The following is a 25,449-nucleotide window of genomic DNA, read 5'->3' as shown; positions in this document are numbered from 1 at the left end:
GGGACAACTGAGAATTTACCATTATCTAAACAATCCTCAAAACACAGAATTAGTGAAAACATTTATGTTTTAAAACTAGTAATGTATAATTCAGGTTTTCTACCAAAAATCTACCTCTGTGCAACAATTCACAGCAGTCTAAACAAACTGTGTGTCACAACTTATAAATAGCTGTGGCTACTTCCCTCTACCCAGGGACCTTGGCAGCTCCTCACTCTCAGGCTTCTAAAAGCCCACATCCTTCTCAAGCCTTCCAAAACAGGGCAGCCTCGTCCTATTTATCAATGGTTACTAGGCACAGCACTGCTTCCAGATAACTATAACTTAGCTCTATGACTGACACAAGATAAATCCAGGCAGCCTTTCTCTCACTGGTAACTGTGCTGCTCTCTTTGGGACTATTCCCTTGCTCATGGCAAAGAGGATTAGGACAAAGGTAGTGTATACAGCATTCCAGCTGACTCTGGTATTTTTTCCCCTTCTGATTAGTAATTGCTTTCATTTTAATGGCACAGCTGAATATATGTTAGACATATTAAGATTTCATCTTTCTGTTAAAAAAAAAAATAGACCTTGCAGCAAAAATATCTTTAGAATTTTTAGCTCAGCAATAAAAAGTCCCCTGGCAATACACTGCTGTGAATACAGTGCTCTGTACCTACATGTCTGGGAGATGCTTATAGCCCAAAAGCACATCTTACTGTTTAGGGATTATTTTTTTAAAATCCTGTGTGACTCACCAAGACCCTAAGGGCAAAAAGAATCAAGAAAGCCCCTTAATTCAGAGCAATCAACATTAGAAACATGAATGAGTTCATGCTGTGAGCTGGGGTGTTGAAAAACACATGGGCTCCTCCCATTGACTGGAGAACATTTGCTGAGCTCCAAGTTTTGTTCTCCTGAACTCACACACCATTGCGGCTTCTCTGCTTGTCCATTAATGTAGGCACCAGTTTGCTCCAAATTAAATTATGAACCTTAAGCTCACACATGACAAGTTGAAATGGTTCACCCTGAATTTCTTGCTCTCTTGAACTCTTCACCAACGCTCCCATTCACCCCTTTTTTTATATTCACAATCCCTTAGCTACTTCAAGGAAGATGCAGCCAGCATTATAAATGTTTATTTTAATCATCACTGGCGATAGAACTGACAACAAGCGTCGTTGTAACAACAGAACTGAGGGCTGTGCTTCGAATGGCACAGCTCAGCGAGTCCAGCGAGGCTGTGAGCCCCCGGGATCTGGAACTCTGGGGCAGCCCAGCGCCCGCTCCCCGCGGCCGGGCGAGCGCAGCCCGCGGCAGAGCAGCGTTACCTCCACGCAGTTGTCGCAGACGCTGCAGTGGGAGCAGCGGGGCGGGCGGTAGAAGTGGCAGGTGGCGCACCACTTCATCCGTACTTGGATTCCTTTGATCTCCACGTTCTTGTACAGCGGCGCGCGGAAGTCGTCGTCTTTATCCTCATCTTCGTCCGCTGCTCAACGCGAAACTGAGAGTTAGTGCAGGTAGCAGAGGGCAAGGAGAAAAGAGCTAATCCTGTCAGTACCTGGGACACAGGGCCATTGCACAGTCCCCTTACTGGGGACAATGCAAAGGACAGATGGTTTATCACTTCTGTCCTGTTTAAGAAAAGAGCCCATTTAACAATAAATGCACAAAAATCCCCCAGACTACAAGAGACAAATATATACTGGGAAGAAAAAATATTACTCTAGATTCCCGTGATCTTTATTTGTTTCCTCCTGGCAGAAAATCTAAGAAGTTCACATCTATTTAACACCTGGTTAAACATTATAGTGCAGCTGGCATTGGTTGACTGGGTCCAAATTAGGTGGAATTTGATAATGTTGTCCCAGAGGAGCATCAATTACTGTCATGCAGTTCTATATTAAATCTTCTCTAGATGTGCTATCATGATCCAATTTCCATTGACTTCAGAAGGAATTTCTCCCTTCACCTAGATGAGCTTGGAATCTGGCTCAGCTACAGTATTTATCTGCAAGAGTATTCTCAGGATTAACGTTTGTGCTTGGAAGGAGAGTGCTGTACTGGCACCATTCCCTATAATTTTCCTTCATAACTAGTCAGTGGGACTCTTAGAGAGAGTCAGACTCTAAATCCCTTAGGCACTTCTATAAATACAGTCTGTAGGTTCTCCAATACCATTCTAAACCTGCCCAAGCTGTGTAATACATGTGGGCAGATGAAAACAAGACACCGGAACAGTCAAACCATTTAAGCTTTTATAAAAAATCTGACTAAGCTGACAAAAAGTCTGTACATTATATATACCTACATGCATTTAAACATGTTCCTTTTGCAGAATTCAGAGTTTGTACAAAACAGATCCACATCAAAAATACTGAATCCCAATTGTAGTTGGTATAATTAGCCAGCAAAAAACATAGCCAGTTTCAGCCTAGACTGTAAATCAGATTTTTCAAAGCAGCCCCAATTTCAGTTACTTGATACTTCCTTTCCTACTCATTCATTCTGGTGTATTACCAGAAATTCACTCACAGAGCCAATACTGATTCATACCAGAAAGATTCAGAGAGCCAACAAATCAAAAAAAAAAAGTTAAAAATGAGTAACAGAGCTGGGAGTTTGATTAAGCTCCTCTTCAACAAGCTGGGTTTCTGCAGCCCAACTTTTATCATTTCCCCCCATCGGCCAAGTTCTATCTGCCAGACCTGTAAGGTCATATAACATAGCTAGTAATGTGCTTATTTCTAGTTTCCTGAGCAGAAGAATACATTGACAAAGGAATGTATCTTACTACACAGATTCTCATACATTGATCCACTGACATGGAGCAGCCAAGTCTCCTATTTTCCTAACAGATTTTTGGTTGCTTCCTTACAGCAATTGTGTGATTTCATTACAGTCTCAGCTTTTGTCCTGCTTATTTGTTGTTTTGCTTTTGAAGTAAAATCCTAACTATCAGAAATGTGCTAAGCTTGAAAACCAAGAATACTAAACCTAATTTCAACAGCAGAAAGCAAACAGAGTGATCGTGTATTCGTTTTAAGTCACTCCTACAATTCCTGAACTCCTTGCGCTGGCAGCTCTGCGGGTGGCGTGGGGTGGTGATAAGCTTTTTTGCACATGCACACTTGTGATCTGAAATAACATCTGCTCCTCTTTCCTCTCAGTACTGGTATTTATAGTCTTTTCCATCTTTTCCCTTATCAGTTTTCTTCCTTCACACATCTAAACTCCTGCTCCATTACCTTCTCCTAGGACAAATGCCATGTCTTTTCTCTCCCCTTGCTCCCAGCATCTTGCTGATAAAGCACAGGCACAGACATGCAAAGCCAAGGCCACAAATGAAGTGAGAGACAGTAGAGGAGTGAACTTTAGGAGCTCCTCCTCTTCCTGTTTTGCTCCTGACTCCCTTGTGTAAAGGGAGATGGGATGGGAGGGAAGGTGATGAGAAAGGTTCTGTTTGATCTCCCCATGTGTTTCTTCATTAAATGTGTAGTCCAAAACGAAGAACTTGTTTGCAAAAGGAAGTTAGAGAAGCGCAGAGGAAGGTATGAACTGACAATACACTCAGCACTGATCACTCCCAGGGCCTGGTGATGTCCAGCTCTGCTCTGAGGGAACTGCCCTGCACAAACACACTGGATTCTCAGACTGATAATGTTTAATGTTTGATTAACCACTGCTATCTCTGCTAAGATAAAGAAACTAACAAGTCCCAGAAACTTCTTAAAACTCCACCTGCAAAAGTTCTTTTGAAAGTCACTAGCATTTGTAGCTTTAAGCACCTATACACTCTATCAGTTGATCTTACACAAGTGACTGAATCTTGCCTCTGCCTTAAATTGCCTTTACACACAGTAATTTCCTTAATTGGAGTGGTGCAACACTTAATCAGGGGTTCAGAAGCTTCAGATGAGAGGAACAGCAGAGAGATGCTCATCATTAGACCACACTACCTGGAGAAACCTGGCCTTGCTATTCAGGGAAACCAGCAGGACTGGTACCCTGCTCTTGTCAGGTAGCAATTCAAGATAGACACTGAACGTGGTGAATAGAGGTGAAGAAGCACAGCTTGCAGACAGCACAGATCCATTGGTTTAGACAGACTGCCTAGAGCAGTCTCTGCTGCAAACTGCGTGTGAATAATTATTGGAAGACAGATAAAATGAGGTGATAATTCTCTCATTAGGATGTGTTAAAAGAGATAGCTTCACTGTGGTTCCCATTACAAAAGCTGAGTGATCTCTATCCTATTTAATCAGCTGTGAATCAGTACTAATTTAAGCAGGAATATATTTCTAAATGTATACATTTTTAGACACTCTAAGGCAAGCCTTAATCATTATCTGTTCTAGCGTTCAATGCTTCTGCATTTCTTTTAAGGTATTCTGGAAGGACTGCTTTGATGAAACTTGCAGGAAGTTTAGCCTCTCCCCTCTGGCATGCTCTGCTACCTATTGTGAAGACAGTGACTTAAATCCAGTGTGCCAGCATGACACAGGGGATAGCAATCAAAATCACATCACTCAGGAGAGCTGTCCAAGGAGAACCATTCTACACAACCCTGTGCCCTCAAGTGCCAGTCTGAGCAAGTGCAGGGACCCCCAGGAGCTCAGAAGGGAGCTGGAGGGTACCCAGCATTTCACTGCCATCTCATTCCTATTGACAGTCAAGTACACTAAATACACTAAATAAATAAATAAAGTATACAAGATTAATCAGCAACTTATGTGTTTGGATACCTGGCACCTCTTTTGGCTTGGATTTTCAATGAGGTGCCCCCACCCGCAACAATCCCATTTCTGTTACCTCTTGGGAAAACTCCAGGGTCCATGAAAGTTGCCATGCTGAAGTTTGCCAGCACAAACAAGAAAACGAGTCCATTGTACACTGGGATGGCTGGGGAGATGGCTTTTGTCAACCAGGGGCACCTGTGGAGAAGAGAAGTTATGGGTAAGGGCTCTTTCAGCTGTAACTCATAGGTTCTTCCCACTCACTGCCATCATACAGAGAAGTACTCTGGGCCGCCCCAGCCATGCAGCAAGGCTGAACTTGTAATGCAACAGAAATTTCCACCGAGCCAGTTTCAGTGATACTGCAACAACCCTCTCTAAAGCTGCTTTGTTCCAGAACACAGAAAGCCCTGACTGTTCACAGGGCTCACAGGGCTTTGCCACCCTATTGCCTTATCTGCAACCTGGCATTTTACTGCTCTGTAGCAGCTTCATCCCATTGTTGCAATTCTTTTACATTCTCTATTGCCTTTTTGCAGCTGGGGTTATTTTCAATTTTCCCTGGTGTAAAGCACAATAGGATTCAAACCATTGATCTCCAAAGCAGGGGCAAAGAGAATCACATTTGCTTCTCACTAAGCTTCCATGGTTTTTAACACTCAGAACCAACACTACAAAACCTCTCCTTGGAGAAAAGTTTTGTCAGACCAAGCATGGCCTTTGCAGGTGTCAGCAGAAAATGCAGTATCAAAAAGAAAGTAGATGGCATATACCATGTGAACAATGTTCAGAAACACCAGAAAGATTTGTTGCTTACCCAGTGAATGGAACTGAGAGGAATTGAAGAGAAAAGTAAAGGAGAACAAGTAGGAGACTTTAGAAAAAGGATGGGCAAATGCCTGTTAATTAGAGGAAAATCGTTCAAACTGCAAAGAACACTTCCCACCAGCAGAGAAGAGCAGGATGAGGCAGAAAAGAGCCTGCCTTACAGGCAGCTTCACCAAATAAAAAGCAGTGTGCATTCACTCAGCCATTCACAGCCTCTGAACACCCCACCAAATGCATTTCTCCTGTCTGCAGGAGGAGGTTTGGTGTTACAGGGCCACTGAGGAGAAAAATCTGATCAATCTCATGATACTTGCAAATATAAATAAGGAAGAATATGGGTCAAAGTATGTAATTGAAAAAAAGACCCCTCACTGAGTTGCTCCTTAGATTTCCACTTGTCTTGACAGCCAAGGACTCTTCCAAGGCTGCTGAGCAGGCAAACATTCAGCTATGCCTGCTGCCATTAGCATAAATCTCACACTGGCCCCATGTATTCTGGGATTTTGCCTTCATTACATCTACAGTTGGATCTGATTGTCTGCCAGGCTGAAGCCTGTGCAAACAAGGAGAAAACAACAAGCAAGCAGCTCTCTCCCACAAATTTGCACTGGGTTTGTTACCAACAGGCTGTTTTGAACAGCTGAGAATCGTGACCTTGAAGGGACACTGTCCAACGTGCTCTTGTGACAGTGTTAGGAAGTCACCAGTTTCCTTCTCCTGTTTCTTTGTGGGCAGGCAAAAAGAGATTGTTTTGCACTCCCCACCTCTTCACAGCTGGGCTTTTATCACTACACTGCTGCAAACTGCTTTTTAAAGGACCTTTCCTTGGTGTGCTTCGTTCAGCCTGGTCTGAGGTGAGGAAAAGATGGACAAGTTCTACCCAGGGTGAATGAATTGTAAAGCCATGAGAGAGACACATCTGTGGCCAGAGCCAAACCTCCAGGCTGACTAAGGGAGAAGAAAAAAGATCAGCCAAAGACAGCTTGACTCCATGAGGTACCTACCCTAAGAGCCTTATGTTTCCCAAAGGGTGGAATTTCAACAAGTAGTGAGGTCATACTGACTCGCTGCCTTGCTCAGTTTGCCTCAGAGCAGCTGCTGATGACTGCAAACCAAAGCAAGGCACAAGTTTCTCACTTGCCAGGAAAGGTGCTGCTGCAGTGACCTTGCCAAGCAAACTGCAGGTCTGCCACTAACAACGTTTTCTTCCACATCCTTTGGAGGAAAGCAACATAAGTCCTGAAGTAAGTGGTTATAAAATCGATTCTACACAGGGAAGAGTTCTTCCCTCTAAATTATAGTAAAATTAGATTCAATAATGGGCATGACTGACTTAATTTCTTCCCATGAAGAAACTGCCTACACAGAGAAAGATTATGAAGTTACCCATTGCTTGTAAAGCATGGAGGAGAGATGTCCTTGGCAGTAAAGTCGTGTAGGTTGGCAAATCAAGGGACAGGAAACCCTTTCTTACAGATAACTAGTTCCTCTGAACAAGATTATAATGAGAGAGACTGTCTCAGATGATTAATGTAAGTATTTTTTAACATTCTCATTTGTGATTTATTTTGTCACTTTCCCAACAAATACATAAAAATATTAGGAAGAATTTTAGCCATAAGATAAACTGCACAGCTCATTTAATGGATAAACAGTGTATCTGAAAAGACTTCACGGAAGTTGAAATAAAGAATAGAGTGAGTCACTGCACATACTAGCCACAAGGTCAGTTCACAATCCTTCCATTTCTTCTTCCCAGAATTGTTATGCAGCATCACAGATTACATAAAATTAGATGGGACAAAAGGGGCCTCATTTGTAAACTAGACCGGCCAATAAAAACAGATGTGGAGATCAAGTCCTGGCTCATAACTGTAAAAAAGTCTGAAAAAGAAAATTTCCAATAGGATTCATCAAAATGATGCAGCCACCCTGCCCCTCTCCACTAATGCACACATAATTTTTGGCAAAATAACAGAAATTCTAATTTGAGCCTAGCAGGTTTTTTTATCACTAATCTATCATGTAAAAGCCTGGCTTCTGCCCCTCTGCCTCAAGAAGAAAGCTGCAGAAATGTTGAAGCAGGACCTGTAGCAAGTTTCTTTTTACTTTGTGAATATTGTCTCTCCAGCAGATCTACTTCCAGCAGCAATTATGCCTATTATATAGGAACAATTATAGCTGAACTTTTCCTTTCCTTTTTGCTAACAGAAGTTGTTCCAAATCCAGACAAACAGCACACAAGATTTAAAGCTTTCTTTGTCTGGTGAACCCAAAATTTCAAGCAGCTACAGTTTTGTGTCCTCAACTCATCTCACTGTGGAATTATATAGCAGGAAGTGTACCACAACTTTTATAGGGCTACATGAATTAAATAGAGCCAGGACCAGTGTATAATCCCCAAATGGAGCACCACCAGATTTTTCTCTGAGAGAAAGTAATTGTACAATACATGTCCTATTGCAAGTGATTTTGGATCCCTCCCTTGAACCAGAAGACCTGCAGGGCAATGTAGGCACCAGCCATACTGCATTAAGGACTGCTCCAAAGAGAAACTTCCCTTGGCTTTGCTTCTGGAGAGATTCAGAGCCAGCACAAGCCACCCTGGCATGCTGGGGATAATTACCAATCTCAATTTTTTCCAAACAAAGCATACAATTACACAGGCAGCATTTCCCTCATAATTATACTTCTCTGACACAGAGTGATTCTGTTCATAACTCAGTGGAGAGTAATTCAGGGCGACAGATGTAATCTCATTTATCCTATTTGCTCTTGAAACCCTATCCTAATAAAACGTAAAGTTAAAAAGATTAACAAATAGGATCACACTACTTGCTAGGTGTCAGATAGACTTAGTGTGATCAGCTGCCTTCCTCTGCTAAATTAAACAACAAATAATCCTTTCTGCTTTTTTGCCTGGTGCTTTGCAGCAAGACATGTTTGTGTCTTATAATGATAGTTCACCCATAATTAAGTAATTGAATAGGATATTTTTCTTGAATCCTGCTCTAGATTAAGATTTTGCATTTTTCATTAAAACATGGTTAGAGAAACAGTAGGCCACAGAGAATGGAGCCTGAGATTTCAAGAACCAGGTTCTAGTCTTGGCTCTGACATTGGCCCACAAGCCACCAAAAGTCACCTACTCCCCCTGGCCACCCCAGTTACATATTCTGCAAATGGGACCAAACCCCTGTCAGACCATCTTCCCCACTGCAGGGCAGAGAGTTTGAAAGTTTTAAAGCATCTCTGTTAGGGCCAGGCTGGTGGCAGTGGTGTTTGTGTCCTTGGAGGCAGCTCTGGGCAGCCACCAGCCTCCCCTGAACGGGGCAGGGGTGAGGCTCCTGCTGCTGGGCTGGGATGTGAGGATGGGTCTGGGATTTACCCAGCAAACAAGGCCAGTGGTTCATTCTACAGCCAGCCTGCAGCACCACAAGCACACGTGAGCACGTCTGGAGGCCAGAGCCAAGGAGCAGCACATGGGGCAGGAGCTTACAACCCTGCCCTTTCCTGAAGCTGCTTGTGCAGTGCACAGAGATGTGGGAACCTCAAGAGATGGGCATCCAAGCTTTGGACATTTATCCACACATAATAAGAAGACCCTCAAGGATTGTCTAATTGGCTGCTCAGCTGCTCCTAATATTTGATCTGAGATTACCACACATCCTTCCCCTCAGCCTCAAACAGATGGCTGTGCACAACAAAATAATTTATTTCTTCACAAATCACAAGGCATGGGGTTACAACACAGAAAAGAAAGCACCTCTTAGCTCAAATGTACTTCTGCCATTCCAGTGGTAAAAGAGGAATGTGGAATAGCTGATTCAGTGCATGCTAGTAGAAGCAGCTCAGCAAAGTAGGGACTAATTAGATAAGAGGGGTCAACAAGCAAGCATAATTTGAGTAAGAACAAGTACTAATTTCACTGGAAACTTTCAAACAATGTCCAGAGACTGTAGAAGCCTGTCTCTGATTTCTTTCCAAGAGCTTCTAGCCAAACCCTGACTGTTAAAAACATGTTTGCACTGTAAAATCCACATAAACAATTTCTAATTATCTGACCAAAGATTTAACATCTCCAATATCAATCCTGGACATGGAACCAACATCCTGGGGCTGTCCAAAAGCTGCCCTGCCATGTAAGGCAAAACAGTCAGGATGAGAGGACACACCAGAGGTCCCCAGGGGTAAAAGTCCTCCTCAACCAGCACTGCACCAGCTGGAACATAAATGAAAGGACTATCAACTGACTGATTCTGAACACCCACACTGTAGAAGGATTTGGAGTTGGATATAAACACTGTACTTCAAAGACCATTCCACCAGTTTGTATGTGGAACAGAGAAGGTGCAAGACACATCCTGAAGGCTGTGCATGGCCCAGTCTGCACCACAGAGCAAAGAAGAGCAGAGCTCTCTTAGTCTTCAGCAGTGTTAATCTAACACATTTCTCACATTTTCCAGTCTGGGAAAGATTTTTCTATTTATATGCTTTTTCCTACCCTGAAATTATAGAAAAGTACCTTTCTGGAATAGTAACAGAAGAAACGTTTTTTGTCACTATCAAAGACAGCATGAAGATTATTGTACATCTAAAAATATTTTCCAAGGTGCTGAGACATCTGTAGGTTTAACAAGGCATCACTGGAAACAGTCAGGAGAGAATTTATGTGAGTATCATAACCAATGTGAAACAGAACAGCAAGTCTTGTGAAAATAGCAGGAGGTTCTGGACTGCCAAGTTCTTTACTCAGCTCTGCACATTAGATTTTGATAAGTGAACTAATTTCTGCACCATATCTTACTCACTAGCATGACTGCAGATAATACATCGTTGCCATAGCACTACACTCTCACTGTGAGTATGGCAGTTGTACTGACAGAAAGTGATATAAAAGTAAAGGATAACAAACCCAAATGTTACCAAAAAATGGGAAAAGGACAAGTAAATTCTGGAAAATTTATTACTGAAAAGCAGTAAATTATAAGAGTTGACTGCTACATAGAACAGCTCACACTGGTGATAAATAGGACCTACCAAAACATCTACCCTGAATTTTCAGGTGTGGTTATCCATCAGAAGAGGCAAAAAATTACCTCAAATCCCACCACTGAAAATCTCATTAATTTCACGAGTTCCTTCCTCATTGAAATACAGACAAACACTAGAGATAGACGTTCAAATCCATCACCTGCTTAACTTTGTTTAATTATTCACAAGAAATGTGCTGGGCTGGAATTCACTCAGGTTTAACAAGAGCTGATGGGGTTTCAGTGAACTTTCCATTACACTCTGGACTCCATCCAAAGGCTAGTGGTTCATGTCTGGCAACATACAATTAGAGGAGCTAAATCAATTAAAAAGTCAACTTGAGATGTAATGGTCCTTGGTGAAGAATCTTACCTGGGCTATACATCACCCCCAAAGTAAAACACAATCTACCCTTTTCACAAAGCTGCCTGAAAGCTCTGGATCATGTTGCCTTCAGCCCTTTTTTAACAGTCTCCGAATATCTGAGAAAAAGCAGTGTTGTCATGTGAACTAATGTGAGAGAAACACAGAGAAGGAACAAGAATACCAATAACCTAATCTGAGTGAGACCACCACGAAGTTAACAAAGTTAAGCAGGTGATGTAACATTTTTGTATGAGGAGGAGGATGATGCTCACAGCAAAGTGAGGCAGTAGGTCTTCATGGCACTTCAAGTGTCTAATGGGCTGTGAGCAGCATCACTCCAAGCAGCAGAGAATGCCTCAGAAAAGGAGTCAATTGCCAGTGCTTGAGCAAATCAGAGCAGATTCTGGGTGCAGGCACATGGGGTGAGCACACAAATCCAGAGTCAAACACCTTTTGTTTGCCTTTTCAATCCTGGACTTTGCAAAGCCTAAAATGCCACATAGGCTGGAAGAGTCAAGGACAAGTGTAATCCAGGGCTTCTCAGACATGCATCAACCTTTTATTAGTACCATGCTGGGCAGCTGGAAATTAACTCTGCTTTTTCCAGCAGCCAGTAAGAGAGCTGAGTGTATGGGTGGTGTTTGGGTTGTAACAGAAGAGATGGGCAAGAAGAAACAGCAAAATAACCACAGCATGAGAGACACTAGTTGCCCTGTCACACTGAAAGTTTTAAATCCACTTGGTTAGAGAAACAAAGAACTGCTACTCAGTAACATTCCTTTGCAGTCCTGTCTGCACAGGGCTGGCCACCAGCATCACTGCAGTGCAACAGCTGAATGACTTCCAGCCCATTCCACGGGTCACACAAGCAAGTCATCAAGCCATGGAAACCTGGCTAAATGGGAAACCAGAGGATTATCTCCAAAAGATGCTGTATGAACCAATAATTCACAACGCAGCAGAGTTCTCAGTGCATGAGGCTGCACTGCCCTGTCTGTGCTCCCATGTGCACCACTTCCAGCAATAATGACAGTCCAGCTGCCCAGGCCAGTGTCCAGAGAGGGCAGAAGATACCTCACAGTGTCTGAAAGGGACACACAATGCTACACAAGACAGGTTTTTCTGAGCATTTTTGAAAACACCATGTGGAATGCAAACCCGTGCTTCTAATTTGCAAACATCGTAACAATGAAATGAATGTGACGCCAACTACAGCAGTGCTAAAAAGGACAGCCCCTCATCCTGAGTCCTCCAGAGTCCCAGTTCCCTGAGTAATGAAGAACACAGCTTATTTGGTCACCACTAGTGACTCTCGGGACCTTCCAGACCTCTCAGCAATCAGTAACACAAGTTTTTGTTGGATAGAAGGAACTGCATTTACCAGATCCCAAGATGGAAAAAAGGCACAGGATAGCTCCTCCCTGGCTGAAGGATGTTCTCCTGTTTCTCTTTCGTCTTCATCCCTGTTAATATACACATGTATCCAGCAATGTGGAAAGTAAAGGTGGGCTGCTGCTACAGAGTTGCTTTTTAAAACAAGTTTAAATTATCACCAGCCTAATTCAGACACACTTAAGGTGATCCCAGCTATTGGCACAAGGATTTGTACACCTGCTCATTGTATTCCCCAACCACAAAATGGCAGAACTTCTAGTACACATTCAGTCTTTCAATTCATGAGATAGTGGGGTAGTGGAAACAAGGCAGCTCATTTTATGTGGTGATGAGAGAGAGAGAAACAAGAAATATTATGATATAAGGAGGGAGGTGGTGACATCAGTGAAACAGCAGTCTATATTACCCTTGTTGAAAACTTAATTTGATTTTTCAGATATTCCTTTTCCACATGAGCTCAGTAGAAAGAAATTAAACTTCACAAGATACCATCCCTTTACAGCAATTATCTCACTAAAAGACAGCATCTATTAGATTAAAGTATGTGCCACTTAAATTAACAATGAGCCAATATGCATAAGAAGCATTCAGTGTGAGCTCTGAACTCTGTGATCATGTCCTCGGTGCATTAGCACAGAACAGGGTAACACGATGTGCTTTCAAAGGTGCAGGGAAAAAGAAGAAAAGCAGGAGCAGCAGCAGTGCCAGAGGCTGATCCCGGGCAGGCTGGTGTCCTGGTGTCCCAGTGCAGCCACAGCGCTGCCTGTGCGAGGGGGCACTGCCAGGGAATGTCTCACTGGAGGATCTCATCCCTCCACCACAGGTGCCACTCCATGAACCAGCAGTGGGAGCCCAGCCAGCCCTGCCAGGGCTGTCACTCGAGCAGCCCTGGGAGGACAGGACAGACCATCCACGGCAGGTGAGGTCTGACACTGCCCCCAGCCCCCAGGTGTTTGGCAGAGCAAATGTACCAATGTACCAAATGTACCAAATAAATACACCAGTGTACCAAATAAATGTACCAATGTATCCAAAACCCAGCTGGCTCTGACAGATCTGCCAGATGCTCTTTGAAATGCTGGGGGCACTACAGAGACTTGGACAAAGGAGGGACAGGAAAATCCTGTCAGGTGGGTGATAACAGTAAATTTCTTCCATGACTGGAAAATGCTGTTCAGGAAATATACAACTAATTGAGACCAGAGGTTCTTGCAGACCTGTCTGGATCTTTTACTACCTTTGAAATCTGGAAAGAATACCTCTCCATGGCCTGAATAACATGCTTTAGAGCTGCTACATGAGGCTGTTCATCTACGCAATTGCTTGCCCATGTAGGAAAAGGAAACCAGTTCCAATGTGAACTCTCTTGTTTCAAGATTTCTAGACACATGGTGCAGCAAAATTACTGCAGTTATTGCAAGCTTCCCCTGTGTGAACCAAAATGATCAGGGACTCCATATTTTATAGAAGACAGGAACAAAACAAAGAGATAAAGGCACCTCTATTGCAAATAGATACAGAAGATAGGGTAGTACTGGAACAAATATATAATAATAAAACAAAAGTATCTCTTAGAATCCTGTTTTTAATTTCCCTCTGGAATATCATCTTGAAAGGGTTTTACGGAAACCTGAACTGAGAGCATGACATTTTCATACCTCATTCTCACTACACTGAGAAAGAACATTTGCACAGCAGGTATAAAGCCTTAATATATTAAGATTTTAAGCAGGGAGTGAAAAATCAAAACTATTTTAGCCGATTTAAGAAGAGAAAAATATAAGAGGCTGTCATGTTTCAGCATATAAAACTTTGCATTTGGAAAGAACATGCTCCTGTGGCCACCTGCTTTGGGATGTTGCATCCCTTCTTCAAGCCACCAGCTGGTACCAGTCACCTTTTGAAACTGGACATCAGAGGAGAATCATCAGTGATTCAGCCTATTTTGGCAACACCTTTAATCATTAACTGGAAGAGACATAAAAATTATGGCCAAGGTAACAAAACAGAGCAGAACACCCCATCCATTCAGCCCCCTGCTACCACAGACACCACGTGCACACCTCTCCTGGCCACACACTGCTCTGAAACCCAGCACCACATTTTTATATCCCACATCTCTTCCCTGCAGTGTGGATGCCAGCAACAGCAGGGCAGAACTGGGGTGCTCCCAAACTCCTTCCCAGCCTATTTCTGCTGGAGGTCTGGGACTGTTTTGGGGCTCAAGGACAGAGCTGAGAAATCCTCATTTCTTCCAGCAGAGGGTAGTGGGACACACAGGCCCGCAAGCAAATGTGTAAGATTATATTGCAAGTGAGAGATACAGGCAGTTCAAACCAAACCAAGGGTACAAAACCACAACTCCACTGCCTAAACCAGTGGAAATGTTACAGAACTAAACATATTTCTTCATTTGCATTCATCAAATGAAGAAACACATCAAAATCAGCTTGTTCTCATTATCTCCACCCTTCCCCAGTAACAACATCATCTTCATTCCCTTTTCTAATTTTGGGAAGGACACCCCCAGGCAGCAGCAGAGTCAAAAGAGCCTTTTTCTAAACATCTCTACTAGAAATCTGCCTTCTCTTTCCCTCTGTGGAACTATTCTCCTTTCCTTGGATCGCCTCGACTTTCAGACACTGTTTCATCTTCTCTGCCTCCGTTTGTCCTGTTCTAAATCAAATGACTGAGCAGTCCCACATGTCCTCCTGCAGCAGAGCAGCACGATGCAGTTGCTGCTTTAATCTGGGTGTGTGGCCACCCAAAGGCATTCTCAGGTGCCTCCATGGGTCTGGAAGCCCATGGGCAGAGCTGCACAAAGATGTCCCAGGCTCAGGGCAAAGGTGACACATGCAGAGGTCTCATAGCTGTTCCCATGCATTCTCTCAACAGATACCAAGAAGAATAACTAAGGGAGAACAGCCACAGCCTTCTCAAACTATTAAATCACTATCCCAAGACTCCCCTGCCTGCACATCAATGACTGAAACATCTCTGCTTGCCATCTAACAGGATTAGGGCAGGCTTCTGGAAGCAGCCTCTCCTGCAGGGAAAATCTTATTACAGAACCCATCAAAAACCAAAATGCTTTTGGGGAGCAATAAAAACCTAAAACAGAACACAGTGACTGTCACATTAACAGTAATTTTTTTTATTTAAATGATGAAACCCAGCAGCATCACCACCTTAGGTCTAAGTGTCTCTGTCAGCTTGAACAAAATATAAAGCCTGTCTTCCAATATTTGTGCTGGTGCACAGGTATTCAATTCAGGTTGACAGAAAACAAAATTACTTTCTTAGAAAACATCCTATGAGGGGATAGCATCTTAATTACAGAGCTAGGGAAATGGGATTCAGGCTGGTATATAGATTTGTTTCTTGCCAATTCCACTCCAAAGTGCACAAGGCAAGGATCCCCCCCAGCAGCCACAAAGGTGGGGAAGTGTCACTGCTTAACTTTTGTATTATTGACTATATCCCCAAACTCAGAACTTTAAAAGGCAGAAGAGTGGCTTGCTCACACAGTGCAGTGGACACAGGGTAGCTGTTTTCCTTATTAATACCTCACTATCCACAAAAGCCCAAGGATTTTGTCATTTTGGGGTGCATTTCTTTGGGAGAATCACATAGTAACCAGAAAAGGTACATTTATGCACTGGATGTGATGAATGAAAACCCTTCCAACTCTGTGGCCATAATTCAGGAACATAAGCTAATTACAATTACCTGAGATGCATTAACAAAGCTTAATACTCCCAAGTCAAAATGGGAAAATTAGCAGCTCCTGTACCAAAATAGAAAACTATGGAAATGACGTATGTGCCACCATCTGCTAATGACATGCAATAGGCAAACCAATTCAGGATGGAAAAGAAAAGAAAAATAAAAAAAGAAATGGTTTCTTGATGAAACTTGTTCCCATTTCCAAGAATCAAAGTGAATATTCAGCTTAAACATTACACTTTCCAGATTCCCAGCTGGGACCAGAATGAGGAGCATCAAGCATCTTATGATTTAACTGTTGAAAAATTTCCAGGCCAAATTTTCAAGCAAGAGGTTTGGCTACAGATCTAACTGTGGGATGTTTTGTCTGTGGAGTTCTGTCCTTGCTTCCAGTGGCAATAACTTGCATAAGTATGTCTACTTTTTAAATGACCAGCTGTTTCTGAACTTTGTTAAGTTCTTAATTAATGTTTTTTCCCTTGATTTAAGAGTAGGGATCATCACTCTGCTTTTCATAAAAACTGAACATTTACTTCTTGCTGAACAGCTGTCACAGTGTAATGAAAATAATTTACTGTACAGTTTTTCTGAATGAATCCCTTATCCCTCCTGTATTTTCTTCCCTGAATATTTCCTGAAAGTCATAAACCACCAGCAAAATAACTTTGGCTTATACTAGAAAACTTCTTTAACTCTGGGATACCTCACTGCCCTTTACATTCCTCTTTAAAAGCAGATGAGTCTGCCACAGTGGATAGGGGAAGTGTGGAGCTGCATATCACAGGAGAACAGCCACAGAGACATAAGCAAAGAATGCTAAGATGAAACTTCCCCATCATCTCCTTTGACTGGGAGAACAAAATAAAAAAAAAAAAAAGAAAATCAGAGTAATCAGAAAATCCAAGCATGGAGCTGCAATTCATACTCTGAGGAAAGCTTTGAAGAAAACTTGTAATTTCTGATATTGTAGCACAGGGCACCTGATTCCACAGGTCAAAAACAAGGTAGAAATTAACCATGTTCTGGGGAGCTAAATCCCTTAAGTACACTTTGGTGAATATGAAAAGCAATTTCTTTTTCAGAGCCAGAAGAGTGGCTTTTTTAGGTTTTAATTCCAGGATGTACCTTTGAGTTATCCAGGTAATATTTTTCTCACTCACCCAATGGACTAAAAACAACCTTTTGCTTATTTAGCTGAAGAAGCATAGTCAGGTATTTTGAGTGACCTGGTTGGGGGTTATTTTTTTCACCAGTTTGTTTATATATTCCACAATTCAGCACATTTTTTTCCTCTGGAAACACCCCACTTTTAACATTAACTTCAGCATTTTTGGGAAGTTTTCCATTTAAAACAATACAAAGATATGTCAATAAAAATTAACTGGAAAGTATTATAGCCCGTGCCAAGAGAAAGTCACCAACTAGGTACAGAAATTTTCTAAAAGAATGGCTGAAATGAATGACTCTCAGCAACAGACATTAAACATCCTTAAACAAGAGATTTTTACTGCTGCAGGTTGGGCATGGAGATGCAGATGAGGAGTGGGGCCCATCCTCTTCCTCATCTTCTGTCACAAGAGCCCTCACAAAGCTTCTTGCTTGTGATATTAATTCTGCCATGCTTACAGGCCTGCTTCCACACACTACAGAGAGGAAAAGAGCCTTTAACATTGTTTATCCCTTGGACATGAGTGACAGACTCATCTATCAGCTCTTCAACATCTGCTGTTCAACAATAAACAGAGATAACAGCAGATTTTTTTTTTTTTTTGCAATACCAGATCCATCAAGTCATTTACAAGTTAACAAATCTGCTTGCTTTTAATGGTGCTTTGCTATGATTTTTTGTCATTAAACATAAGATTGTTTGGATCTTGCCTTTTCCCTCAAAATGGAGCACTGCCATATAGCAGTTTAACTCTGTATTTAGCTTCTAAAAGTATCATATTTTCTCTTCTCCCTCCCTACAACAGCTCAAGGCAAACCACAGTCCCTGAGACATCTGGAGGTTGGAGTTTGAGTGTATCCCTTCCTGTTATGAACAAAAGCAATCAGCTTTGCTGAATTAATAATTATTTAGGAATTGTTAGTATTTCTGAATTGCAAAACTTCATGCTTGCAAAGGCTGTAAAGAACACAGTTCTCCTCCAGAAGGATATTAGAAAGAAAATAAAAGCTCCATGTTAGCTGTCTTAACTGTGCAAGATGAGAAAATGCATTTGCCTTGTTTCTTTAGTAACTGCTATGCAGCAGCTCCTTTGGTATTCCTTGCTTCTCTCAAGTTCACATAACCATGGCTTAGTTTAACCAGGGACTTCTTGTGGACATTGGAAAAAACAGCTAGAGAGAATGATATGGTTATGCTAAAGATACAGCAAACAGAGCCAGCAACAAAATGCAAGTATCCTCATTCTGAGTAGGAATAGATGCCAAGATAGCAGAACCCTGCCTTGAACTGGAAATGTCTTCAGTTAGTCACAGTTTCTGCCAGCAAAACAAAAAAGGGGTTAAAGTGAATTCAGAACATCCTAATAGATGTAGAAAAAGCAGAGCCTGTGCAGAGGGAGTGCTCCAGACACGGAGGGGCCTCTCAGTTATGGTTGAACTGTATCCATGCACTTAAACCATCCTGGCAAAGCTGTGCCCTTTGGAAAAGCCAACCTGGGTGTGCACTTCTGGCAGAAAGGCTGCCTGGGCAAAGGGGAGAGCCAAGGAGAACAGATTCCCTTTCTACAAGGATTTTGTTTCCTACGTGTTTGATTCGACTGTGAGCCCTCGCCTGCACAAACACCCGGGCGTTGAATTGTTCAAATTACACAGCCTTGTGTTGCTCATTTACAACAGCACAGCCAGTGACAAAGAAAAGAACTTGAAGTGCTCAGCGCCCTTCAAATAGGAAGAACGCCCGTGGTGACAGGCTAGAGAATGCGTGACTTGTTTTTCCACCACCCCACGATGCACACACACACCACATGGAGCTTGGGAAGCTCCAGAAAAGTCTGCACACAGGCTCACAGTTGTCTGCAAGAGAGTTAAACCCCCAGCTTCCCCTCCCCGAGTTAGGAGCACAAAGCACAAAAAGCAGGACCTCTCTGGAACATCTCTCCTGCAAATTGTTGTAATTTCCCATCTGTCTTCAGCTTGGATGACTTTGCCAGGTCCACAGGGGACAATTTCCAGCATTCGTTTTGGATTAAGGGTTCCCTCACTGTGACTCAGGAGGCAGAATAAATGACCTGCAGCTGCCTCACAGAGCCATGTCAAATGGTGAAAGTGCCAGTCCCAAGGGGCTCTGCTAGAGGGTCCTAAGCCAGTTAAAATCCAGCAGTTACCACCTGATCTCAAATTATAGGAACCAATGACTGTGTCAAGTTGATTTGCAGACTGATAACCATGTGAAAGATTTGTTGGATAACCTCCATTGCAAAGGACAGAGTTTGTTCAGGCTTTTTTTTTTTTATAACTAGCAAAATTGTTGGCTGAACCAATCCAATTCTTTTTTTTTCTACTAGTGAAATCTATTGTTTGTCATTTGCTTTTGTGCTGAAAACTACTTCTAAAACAACACCTTACTTTGTGTGCAAACAGTATTACAAACAGTTGTGTTTGGCTTGACATCTAGTCTAACTGCAGTGTGACTTCACAGAAGTTCACAAAGACTAACAGGCATAATAAGAACAGGATCTCCTGGATCAAAAACTGTTTTCAGAAAGGACACATAAATTTGCTTATTATTTCTCTGGAAACTTCTGGGTTTTGGAATTTTCTGGATTTTTCAGTAGGCACAAAGTCCTTTTTCTAGTGGAAAAACATGTTTTACCTTTGTCTTTTATGATGGCATTTTCTATAAACTCAGTGAAAACCAACACTACAATACTGTGTTACTGTACCTTTCCCTCAATTTTCAGTTTCATACAGTCACACTTTAGCCAATCAATGTTGTTGTCTCCAGTGCTACATGGACTTTCCTCTGCTGTACACTCATAAGTGGAGGCCAGGCTGTGAGAGTCACCTTGAAATGTTTTGGTCCCTAAGCATCCCATCTCTGCAGAGTGGATACACCCTCACAAGTGGATGCTGCCAGCCAGTATTGGGTAATTAACTGCAGTCTGGTAGAAAAATTGTATTTGCACAGCCAAGCCTAACATCGATCTACCAGGTCAGTGCAAATCTGCAATGCAGATGCAGATGCCTATTTAGCCAGTTTGCTTAAGTATTTTAATTTCAGTAACTGAAGCAACTCTACCAGTTTGCTGTTCAGCATCTTCCACACTGTGGCAGATTCTGCAAAACTGACCTTAACTCTTGGTTACTGAGTGCTCTGTGTTGAAACATCCATGTTTGAAACACGGGCAGTGCCTGCATGTATGCAAACTGCTCAGAGACTCAGCAACTAAATAAGCATAAAGTGCTGTGGGCATTGTAATCATTTAGTGCTCCCTCATCTCCTGCCACTACAGCTGTGTGAGAGGAAAATGGGTCAAGGAAAGATACACCCTCAACTTTCAGATACTTCCAGTTATGCCCTCTCTTAATGTGGCTGCGAACTCTGGCCCCTCAAAGCTTTGGCAACCACTCGCTGCAACTCCACTATGTCAGACTCTACTCCATAGTCATGTTTAAGCCAATTACAACGTGGACTTTGCAATTCATTGATAACATAAGACAGACTAAGAGACTAACACATTGCCTAAGCACACAGGAAGACAATTTTCCATGGGTACAATGCATCCCTTCCTTCTGATCAAAGATCTGACAGGAACAGGACTGTAGTACAAGCTCAGGAATCAAAAAACTACCTTCCAGCAGAGCTGGAACCGAGCACCAACTGGAGTCAGCCTGGAGCCTGGTCAAAAGGATAGACAGAAGCCTCAAACCTTTGCCTTCTAGAGAAGATGGGCACCAACACTGTCACCAACATCCTGCTGTACCAGCTGGCCCTGTCTACAGAGCAGCACGCAGAAAGGAAAGCAGGACTTCTACAGCTTTCCCTACAACTTCCATTTGCATCAGGGAGTGAACTAGTTAAACCACTCTCCATGCCACCTGATAAATTCTGTTCAGAAACCAAGTAAGCATTTTGAAAAAAGTCTGAATACAGCTGCCTGGGGGCCTGGTAGGATGCAGGAAACTTATGTGACCCACTTATACTGCTGATCAGAAGCCTCTTCCTAGAACACGGTGAGATAGTGCATGAGGACAGCTTCAGGGGAAAGCTCTGCACAGAAATATTCTGCCATTCGTTGTCTCCCACTTTCACTACCATCACCATGTAGCATCACAACTCTTCTGGGCTTTTGACTACCAAGGACACTAAATCTTCTTCATGTAATTTCTCTAACATTTGATTTGAAATTGTTTCCTTCAATGGAGTTTTTTTTTAATGCTGAAAAGCTTTGCACACTAATAATGTGTCAGGAAAACTCCCTGTGCATAAAGAATTTGCATACCATGCAGCAAAAATCTTTTATAATTGTTTACTTCTGACCAGAAAGAAGGCTCAGAAAGAAGCCCCTGATGGCTTATAAGTGGCAGCAATGGTAAAGTAGGAGTAAAAGGCTGCAGCCATGAAAGAGAAAAAGAATGTAATTGAATCATGAAGTAGATGCTTGGAACATATGTCAAGGCCAGATCAAAACAGCCAATTGTTGCTATTATCTACTTAATCTTCTGTTGTGTGGAAAAGGGAGTTAGGAAATTCTTTTCAGCCAACGCGTCTGTCTAAGCCAATGCCCAAGGCAAATAATGCTCTAAACAATAAGGCATTTTGTTTAACTCTGCAATAAATATTAAATTTGCAAAGACAGCTGTTTGGTTGCAGTCTCCTCCTGCAATTTCCAGTCAATGTTTCATATTTACACAAATGCGTAACAGTACATAATCCCCTCATCCTCAAGTCTCAGCTCCTTGAGAGAACAGGCAGAAGAGTGGAAACTGGGGCTTAGAAATTTAATTATTGAAACAAAAAAATTAGGTTAGGCTGCTTCCTTGAGAGTTCCACAAAATGTCTGTTTGAAAAAGTGACATTTGTAAATTTTTACTTTAGAGTTATTGAAATCTTTTCACAAGATTATCAATCACAGAACAGTTTCAGTGCAGAAGGATCTCTAGCAGAAGAGGAAATTGGCAGGAGCAGCTCCTGTAGCAGGGAAACTTGGAACAATCATAGGTCAGGGCAGTAATCTTTAACCTTTGTTTTCAGGGGAGCCTGACCTTGACCAATTACCAGCAGCATCTGACTGTACCATGAAGTGATCCCTGATCCACTCTTGCACTCACACCAAACTCTGCTAAATCTTCCATTCCAAGACCACCAGAGTCCCCTGAATAAAAATGAACAGACATGGTTATTTGCAGATACAGGAGCAGACAGACAGAGCCTCTCCACCATAAGCATTCCCATGACCAGATTTCTGCATGATGGCTCAGAACACCAGGGATGCAAATCCAGTCTCTGCTGAAAACTCTGAGGATAAAGAAGTTTTGAATCTAACATCATCCTTCTGAAAAAAAAAAAAAAGCCATCTTTTCTCTATATGATTCAATGCAAGGCATAAGTCCTTGTGTTCAGTGGGATGAGTACAAATCTTTAACTTGATTTGGATCCTCTGCCATTTCCATTTAGAAGTTAACTTGCATATGGCCACACTAAGGCTAAAATAAATACATTCTAAGGGAACCACAGGCCATCCATGAACCAGATCTACAGCACAAAAACTCAGGTGTCTGATGTGCTACTAAAACTACAGATGCTTGAAATGTTAAAGGAGAAAAAACACATGAGCCCCAGCATAGCTCTTACACCCAGGTGAATCTTGCCTCCCCCTCCTCACCAGGCACACAGCCCATGCAGTGACAAGGGAGCTCTCCCAGTCTGGTTTCCTGGGAGTCTCTAATGGCTGCACACCAAGCCAAATGTTCACTTTGCTATCAACATAGCCAGGGGGCTTAGAGATGCTCGCCAGCCCTTGTTCAACCACTGTTTCTGTTTTACAACATGTCATGCTTGGTGATATTGAAAGGGAAAGCCAATAAAAGGAAAAATTCATCTTGTGATTAAACAAAACACTTTGGATTGCTGGCTGCTCACACTGGCATCAAGCCACCTTCTTCGAGGACAGAAGAGAACCTGCCTGCTGTCTTCACCAACAAAAGGATTTTTACAAAATAAGGGTGTCTTGCTATGAATGATCAAAAAGAGCAACTTGGCAAATAGACCTGGCCAGTCCTCAATTACAGTCTGGTTTGACCCCAACTTAAAGATGATTTTGCTCATTTCCAGAATGACATGATCCTGCTCTTGAAGAATTTTTGCATGCCATATAAGCTACATTTAAATTCACAAAACACAGAATTTATAGCAAATTTGTAAGAGAATAAGAGTTTGGAAATTTGTTTTTAAGGTATTTGCATGTGTCAATGCAGCGTACAGTTTGGAAATCAGAATCCTCAGGGCTTGCTAAGCACCTGCTCTCTCAAAAGCAGGCTTATGTACCATTGAAAGATTTGTGCTGGGAAAGGATTAATTCCTTTTCAACTAAGAACATTTGCATAGGGTACTGTGTTAGTTATTCCAAAGTCCTCTTTGATACTTGCATAAACTGCAGTTTTTGTCATCGGTTGTACAATGTTCCTTTTTATTCTGGCAAATGCTAAAGTTTAATTTAAACACTGCTTAGTAGGTCTCTCTTAGGCAAATTCAGATACACAAATAAACTTAATGAAAACAAAAGAGCTCATAAGCATAGTCAAATCAGAACATACCTGACTGGCTTCTCACCATTGCTGTGCTAGAGAAATAGGACAGAAACTCCATACTATAAACAGCAGAGGCTGTGTCTGTTGTTTGAGCTGGAAGATCTTCCCCAAATTCTATGTTTCTATCTATGGCAAATCACGTGAGCAACTGATACAACATTGCCACTAGAATCATCAACACCACCTTCACACAAAAACATCTAAAATGTTATTAAATCCAACCCCCAAACACTGTAAAACCTCTCAGTTTTTATTTCAATAGAGTGCACCCATTAGTCTTGGCAGCACCAAGACCCTTCAGTGATCAGTGATGAATGTCACTTCTTATAAACCAGCTTTCTAAAAACCAGTTTCATCCAGCAGCTGTCTCCCAACAAATGTGATGACAAAGTTGCTTCCCAGTAATAAATGGTGAAGATACTACTGCTTCCCCAAATGAATGCTATCTCTATGAAAACTTCATTTGTTTTTTTTATGATTTGCAGTCATTCCTAAACTCATCACAGGGGACACTGGGAAGTCTTCCTGAGAGCCAAGTTTATGAAGACATAAATAATTTGATCAGAAGAAAACTTTGACCAAATCTGTGATGATGAATAGCAAAATACCAGTTTCTGGAATCAGTGTTTCAAACTTGAAATGGTTGTGGCAGACAGAAATGGTTCAGAGACATAAATCCTATAATCTGACATGGAATACTACCTGCCTGTTTGTGTGCTTCCCCTACCAAAGGAACTGTAAGAAGCTTTTCTGCAGCTCACCAGGCAGGAAAAATCAAGTGTTGATAGAAAAGTTGTGCTACCTAATGCTGTGAATCTATAAAGGTGATAAATAGCCCAAATGTTGATGCAGCTGGTGAGAAGCTGCTGTCAGATCATTAAGCACAGCCAGGTGATTTGTCAGTGTTCAAAGACGCAGAATTTCCTATCTTCCACTTCCTCCCTCAGGCTCCTTGCACATGCACATGTCCTCCAAAGTCATCTTTCATTACAGCCTGAAAATCATATTTTACCTCCTCTTCACCCAACTCACAAATCTGCCAGGTTTCCAGGGATGATTTTGAGCTCAGTCTCTCCTTTCTCAGAGAGGATGGGTCTGAGCACAAACCTTTACCAGCAAGTTTAGGCTAACACACTGCACTGTGATTGTCATGTTCACTGTTTTAAGGAAAGTCTTTGCTGCTGCAGTAGCTGAATGCATGTGGGTTTTATTCTCTCTCTCTTACGGCTACAGGCAATAAGCACTGCTGATGTGTGCTTTTTACAGAGCAGCAGATTGATGTTAGATTAATTCTAAAACCTATTTTATCAGATTAGTTTGATTAGCTTGGATTTCACATCTGTTCTGTAAGACATAACAAAAATCTCTCTCCAGTTTAAGTTCTGTGAGAAAAAGCAGGGAATTCACAAATGTATCCTAACAGAGATATAAAGCTCCTCCTAAAGAAAAACCCAGAAGTGAGAGGCACCAAGGCAACAACAAATGGCAGGAGTAAAAGCACAGATAAGCCTGAGGAAAGCTCCTCCAGTAACACCCTTCCATGACTTTGTTAAGCAGCACTGCAAGACCCCATTGAATTTTTTTACTCATGTAAAGCAGTCCTGCTTGGGCCAGAATGACT

At 42.1% G+C, this 25,449-nt stretch overlaps 1 protein-coding gene across 2 annotated transcripts in view; it reads right to left on the bottom strand.

The window, feature by feature from the left end:
* Positions 1-25,449, bottom strand: part of ZDHHC8 (zDHHC palmitoyltransferase 8) — a 106,419-nt gene that overhangs the window by 17,371 nt on the left and 63,599 nt on the right. For both annotated transcript variants that reach the window (XM_021544499.4, XM_085593121.1), the window contains exons 2-3: positions 4,798-4,919; positions 1,317-1,474 (exon numbers count right to left, since the gene is read on the bottom strand). In XM_021544499.4, the coding sequence (XP_021400174.1) occupies positions 1,317-1,474; positions 4,798-4,919 (280 nt within the window). The remainder of the gene's footprint in view (positions 1-1,316; positions 1,475-4,797; positions 4,920-25,449) is intronic.

The sequence above is a fragment of the Lonchura striata genome, chromosome 15 (assembly GCF_050655825.1).
Source record: "Lonchura striata isolate lonStrDom1 chromosome 15, ASM5065582v1, whole genome shotgun sequence".
Classification (NCBI taxonomy): domain Eukaryota; kingdom Metazoa; phylum Chordata; class Aves; order Passeriformes; family Estrildidae; genus Lonchura; species Lonchura striata.
This window is presented reverse-complemented; position numbering and strand designations above follow the sequence as displayed.